The sequence below is a fragment of the Limulus polyphemus genome, unplaced genomic scaffold (genome assembly GCF_000517525.1).
Source record: "Limulus polyphemus unplaced genomic scaffold, Limulus_polyphemus-2.1.2 Scaffold6212, whole genome shotgun sequence".
In the NCBI taxonomy this organism is placed as follows: Eukaryota; Metazoa; Arthropoda; class Merostomata; order Xiphosura; family Limulidae; genus Limulus; species Limulus polyphemus.
This window is the reverse complement of record NW_013671822.1, coordinates 38,374-45,146: the sequence shown is the minus strand read 5'-3', so window position 1 is coordinate 45,146 and position 6,773 is coordinate 38,374. Positions and strand designations below refer to the sequence as shown.

General features: G+C 35.2%; 1 protein-coding gene across 1 annotated transcript in view; it reads right to left on the bottom strand.

The window, feature by feature from the left end:
- Positions 1-6,773, bottom strand: part of LOC106473484 (protocadherin Fat 4-like) — a gene marked incomplete at both ends in the record, with an annotated part of 49,189 nt that overhangs the window by 9,395 nt on the left and 33,021 nt on the right. Inside the window, 4 exon segments of the mRNA XM_022401907.1 lie at positions 1,022-1,149; positions 2,868-2,970; positions 3,552-3,812; positions 6,080-6,350. Coding sequence (XP_022257615.1) covers positions 1,022-1,149; positions 2,868-2,970; positions 3,552-3,812; positions 6,080-6,350 — 763 coding nt within the window.

Sequence of the window (6,773 nt, the reverse complement as noted above, 5' to 3'; positions counted from 1 at the left end):
GTCATCACAGAAAATGTGGTAAGCTTACTTAAACAAGTCGGTTTTAGTTTCGTTCCTAGTCACCACATAAAATGTGGTAAACTTACTTAAACAAGTCGGTTTTAGTTTCGTTCCTAGTCATCACAGAAAATGTGGTAAGCTTACTTAAACAAGTCGGTTTTAGTTTCGTTCCTAGTCACCACAGAAAATGTACAGTAAACTTATTTAAACAAGTCGGTTTTAGTTTCGTTCCTAGTCACCACATAAAATGTGGTAAACTTACTTAAACAAGTCGGTTTTAGTTTCGTTCCTAGTCACCACAGAATATGTAGTAAACTTATTTATACCTGTCTGTTTCGGTTTTGTCATTAATTAACACAGAAAGTGTAGCAAATGTAGCTGTTTCAGTTTCGTCCATGGTTACCACACAAAATAGTTTGGCAAACTTATTTACACTAGTTTGTTTCAGTTTCGTCCATGGTAGCCACATTCTATTTCAGTTTCTTTCTGGCGTTATAAAGTAACGATCGCTTCATGTGTAGGGAGGCATATTACGTTAATCCAGTAGTAAATTGATAACAACAATTCTTATTGTATAAATGTCATTTATAAGCTGTAAAGAATGATTATAATTAATTACATTTATAATAATACATTGGTATGATGATTATTATGGTTTTTAACACGGTCTCCGACCACTACTGTGTTTGTTGTATCCAAGTCGATCTGATGAGCTCTGGGTTGAGCGAAACGCGTCGTCGGCAACGTTTTGGGCGAATATAATGTGGTTGAAATACTATTATTATTCACTCTTCTCCTTCATAAAAAACCCCTATGGGACTGAATAAAGACTAAAGTGTTAAAAATATATAATATAATACTAATGTCTTACGAAAAATGTAATTAAACGAATTAATAAAGACCGATTAATAATCGTTGTTTGTTAATGAACTACTGCAAGAAGCGACATCTTTTAAAAATATTCGGTTTCACGGGAGGGAAACACATTTAGAGAATAAGAGAAGAAGTTTTTCTGACTAACCTGTAACTTATCAGTGAAATATTTTTCAATCTTTCCGTTAACACCGGAGTCGATGTCTTGGGCATGGTAGAACAGTGGAAGTTGACTTCCAGGCGAGAGATTTTCTGGAAGTTTCAAGGAGTACCTCTCTTAAAGAAAAAAAAAACGCAAAATTACCGAAACAGTGGCGGCTTTAAACTCTCTCATTGTCAGTATTAGTTAACTGGTTCGTGGTTGTTCTAAGAATAATTATATTTTTTACGTTTATATATCGAAGTGTTTCCCATCGATAACACACGAGAAAAATAATCAGACATAAGAACGGTTTAAAATACTCCTGCACATGTTAGTAATACAGAACAAAAATGATATTCATTTTATCCAATTAATATATATCTCAATCTGCTGAGGATGAAAAGTCAGGGAAGGATTTTTTATAAATGTGTATGTTATGGATCTGATAGATTCCTGGATCTTATTCACTAACGTGAAGAATGTTTTGGGAGAAAAAACAATTTAGTTACCGAACTTATTAATCAATACTGAGTATTTCGTTCGTTGACAGACGATGTAAAGTTATTTTTTGCCAACGGAGGGCGCTGTTTCTCAGGGCAGATTTTAATTAACATCGTCCGTTTCGTTTTAACAGAACACAGCATACAGTTCCAAATCTTTATCATTAAAAAATACCTTTGAAGTAATAAACATCGATTTTCACAAAGTTTATTAACAGCAGAAACAAAAATGAATTTTTAAAAATACACGTTTCGAAATTAAAACGTATTTCAAAGCACTACAACACCTGTTTAATAAATGTTCATCATTCCTAAAGTTTTATATTAAAACCAATTTTTTAATATAATATGACAAATTGTCAGTTCACAGAATAAAGAAAACGACAGATAGCTTAGCAAGAGTAGACTTTTTCTTTGTACAAATAAACTATTGAGATATTTTTATTGGTTTGGTCAGTGAGTAGTATACAACGTTAGGCTTCAGTTACGACCTTAATTATCGTATTTTTCATCGTCCTTATGAAAGGAATTTTGTTAGACATAGAAAACAAGCGTTTACCACCCTGGAATAAAATATGATGTCTTAAAGTTTCCGCAGGACTTGTGCTAACGGATCGCGAACCATGGATGTGAATGAAACAAGGCAACTGTTACTGGTTTAGTACTTTTAGTACCAACATAATAAATTATTTCTCTTATTGTTTCAAAGAGGAATTTACGTTAGAAATATAGCTTCCAGAGAAATACGTATTGTTATTTTATATATATGTGATGTAGAAAGGTTTATAGTTAAGCAAAGTGAGGAATAAATGAAAGCAATATCTAGTGTTAGATAACTGGTTAGGCCTATTTAATAGCAACAATACCTAGTGTTAGTTAATTTGTTAGGCCTGATAGATAACAACAATACCTAGTGTTAATTAACTTGTTAGGCCTAATAGATAACAATATCTAGTGTTAATTAACTTGTTAGGCCTGATAGATAACAACAATACCTAGTGTTAGTTAATTTGTTAGGCCTGATAGATAACAACAATACCTAGTGTTAATTAACTTGTTAGGCCTAATACATAATAATATCTAGTGTTAGTTAATTTGTTAGGCCTGATAATATCTATTATCATTGCCTTCAGTGACGTATCAATCTTGAAACTTGTAAAGCTGTATAAGATGAAATATAAAGGTTTAAATCGAATGGAGGGGCAAATTCCACAAATAAATGAATACGTTAACGCATTGATCCTCTATCAAATGTTCCTTACGCGTTAAAACCTGGAAACTGTGGTAGTTTTAGTGTGTTAAGAACTAAAGTAATCAACTAAGGAACAGAATTAAACACGATCACAGCTTACCTTCATCAAATGTTGGTGCATTGTCGTTAACGTCAATGACCTGAATCTTAACCTCGACACTAGTGTTGAAGGAATTAACTGACAGAGTGTCACGAGCAAAGACCTGAAAATAGATATGTCTTTATTAATGAACCATTTACACACCTGTCCCTGTTTAGCATTTTTACACCTGAAAATAGCGAAAAGTGCATATTACTGAACAATACATACCTGATTTCGTTTTCTCATTTTTACGCAAGAAATACGAGAAATGTCTATATTACTGAACTGTTTACATATCTGACTCTGTTTAGATATTTTTTACATCTGTAAATAGAGATGTCCTTCTTACTGAAACCATTTACACAACTGACACTATTTAGCCCTTTTTACTCCTAAAATATTTAAAAAAAAGTTCATATCACTGAACCAATTACACACCGAACTCTCTTTGACTTCTTTTTAGACCTGCAAAGAGTTACATTTAAATATATAAGCAAGATTTGATGTTTGCAAATCGATTGGAAAACTTCATTTATTTTTTACTTATAAAATTGAAAATTACAGGAGAATGAATCTCAAAGAAACTAGTCGAAGATCCTGGACAAGTAAAATTCACACTAAATTTTACGGTATGGTAAATATTTTTAATACGCTTGCCTTAAATACCAAGCCTTAACCCAAACCCAAAGTTGGTTAACTCACCTCAAGCGTGAAATGCGTTTGATTTGCTGGAGGATCCCTATCTAAAGAGTCCATCAAGACCAGAGCTCCAGATGTGGGATTCACCCAAAACTTTTCGTCTTTGTTTCCTTTCCTGAGCCAGTATATGATGTTCTGATCTTGAGGGGTTTGGCTAAAGTTTGTTGCATTCACAAACCCCACGGTCTCCCCACGTGGTGTTGTCTCCAAGATCCCATAATGGTAGGATGGTTGGGTGAAAACAACAGCACCGTCATTGATGTCCTGATGGAAAAGTTACACGGAGGAGTTGAATTAAGAAACTCTGCTTAAGTTACGTTCGTGTAAAGTTGTTGTTGTTTTTTTTATCTAAAAAAAAACTTTTATAACGTTTTTACAAAACTATTATCAACCTATTCTATAAGCGAGTACTGAATGAACCGTCCACCATATGTTCCAGAAGACCAACGACAACAGATCGGCGCAACCTAAACAATATGTGATGGAACGTAACTGAAGTAAACATAAATTAAAGGAAGATTACAGTTTAGGATCTTATTAACAAAAATCCAGATTACATGTCAGTGCCAAATAAAATGTTTCATTAAGTTGATCACACCAGCTTTGATGTTTTCAGTTATAACCGAGAGGTGGAGAAAATCGGGTCACTAAATTCATCTGGAAAAACTCCCGTTTGAAATAAAAAATATATGTACTTTAGATTATGATCCAGGTGAGGCCTAGTGATCATAATGATACCTGATTTCGACTAGTAGAGTTTAATAGCTCATATCCAGACTATCTAGTAGCTCATACACAGACTGTCTAGTATCTCATACCAAGACAGTATAATATCTCATATCCAGACTATCTAGTAGCTCATACACAGACTGTCTAGTATCTCATACCAAGACAGTATAATAGCTCATATCCAGACTATCTAGTAGCTCATACACAGACAGTATAGTAGCTCATATCCAGACTGTCTAGTAGCTCATACCAAGACAGTATAGTAGCTCATATCCAGACTGTCTAGTAGCTCATATCCAGACCATCTAGTAGCTCATATCCAGACTGTCTAATAGCTGATACCAAGACAGTATAGTAGCTCATATCCAGACTGGCTAGTAGTTCATACCAAGACAGTATAATAGCTCATATCCAGACCATCTAGTAGCTCATATCCAGACTGTCTAGTAGCTCATACACAGACAGTATAATAGTTCATATCCAGACTGCGTAGTAGCTCATACCAAGACAGTATAGTAGCTCATACACAGACAGTATAATAGTTCATATCCAGACTGCGTAGTAGCTCATACCAAGACAGTATAGTAGCTCATACACAGACTGTCCATGTAAAGAAAAGTCTTACATATCTATCGTTTCTCTAAGAGTACAAATATTTCATATAGACATTCATATTTTCCTACAGTGTGTCAACAGAGTCGTGCTGAGATTCTCAATAATCCCTCTTCTAATCCCAACGTCACAAATCATGCTGTGAAACATATACGTCCCTTACACACCACGTGAGTGTAGCCACTGAGCATTAGACGCACGAGACGCGCTTTTTCGTCTTTATTCTCACAACAGAGTAATGACGCCATCTTTCTAACTGAACAAAATCCATTGCCCCCCAGTGGCACAGCGGAATGTCTGCAGACTTACAACGCTAGAATCCGGGTTTCGATACTCGTGGTGGGCAGAGCACAGATAGCCCATTGTGTAGCTTTGTGCTTAGTTACAAACAAACAAACAAAATCCACAGTAGTTAAGGAAGTCATCTTAAGGAAGTGGAAAGAGCGAAGAAGAACATTGTGAGAGTGGATTCGGATAACTGTCGTATCCAGATTTGAGTTTTTGGTAATTTAACTAATGCAAATAACAGTCTATATATGTGAGTGTGACAACACCGTACTGGGTCTTATCATGAGGCCAGGCCGTCAAACACAGCCCATATAAACCTGTACAACAAAACGAAAAAGATCTGTAGAAAGTCCATTTATAAACTCAACCTCAAAAATTCATTTCCCCTTCTAATGATTTGTTTCGGATATTCGAGCAAAACTACACGAGGGCGCTGTCTGTACTTGCTGTTCCTAATTGTGAACTCATAGACTAATGGAAAGGTAGCTAATTTATTATACCCATCGACAACTCTTGGGCTACTATATCCGAATGTGGAATTGGAGCATCACTTTTGTGACGCACCCGGCCCTAAAATGTGGAGCGTGATTTTTGTTTTTAGGGGGGGGGACATGAACCATGAATTCTCAACTCTTGGGCTACTATATCCGAATGTGGAATTGGAGCATCACTGTTGTGACGCACCCCGGCCCTAAAATGTGGAGAGTGATTTTTTTTGGGGGGGGGACGTGAACCATGAATTATCGGATCCACAATCCGGTACGCTAGCCACTAGGTCACGCCCTATTAAAATGATTAGCGCTGAGTTTAAGCCAAGAAAGGAAAATACGATATAGATAAAAATTTGGATTTACTTTTATCGATTGGAACTTTTCTTGACCAGTAAATATCATATTTCTTACTTGAACTTTAACAACCAGAGTCACCACAGGATTGGAGATTGTAGACGCTTTGGGTCCTTGAAAGGTCCTCGGATTTCTTGCTATTAATTGGAGACTATACTGCGGTTGTTCTTCATAGTTCAGCTTCCTAGTTGTGTACAGAACTCCCGTTTCTTCGTCCATTTCAAAAAGGTGGTGGTCATTTCCTCGGACAATGGTGTACTTGATCAAAGCATTCCCTCCCTCGTCTTTGTCAGAAGCCTAAAATAAACGTTTCAAAGTGAACCAAGCACTTTAGCTTATAATCTAACTGTCGTCAGGAACTGAATAAACGTATACTCGAAGAACAATTTAATGTAATCATTATTTATCGGTCTTAAATTTCAAAACTAACATCTAGTTTTAGAAGGTATATGTTATTTGTCTTAAGTTTCAAAAACTAACATTTAGTTTTGGAGGGTACATTTTATTTGTTATAAGTTTCAAAAACTAACATATAGTTTTGGAGGGTATATTTTATCTGTCTTAAGTTTCATAAGCTGATATCTATTTTTGAAGAGTATATTTGATTTGTCTTAAGTTTCAAAACTAACATCTAGTTTACGAACGTATATTTTATCTGTCTTAAGTTTCATAAGCTGATATCTATTTTTGAAGAGTATATTTGAGTTGTCTTAAGTTTCAAAACTAACATCTAGTTTACGAACGTATATTT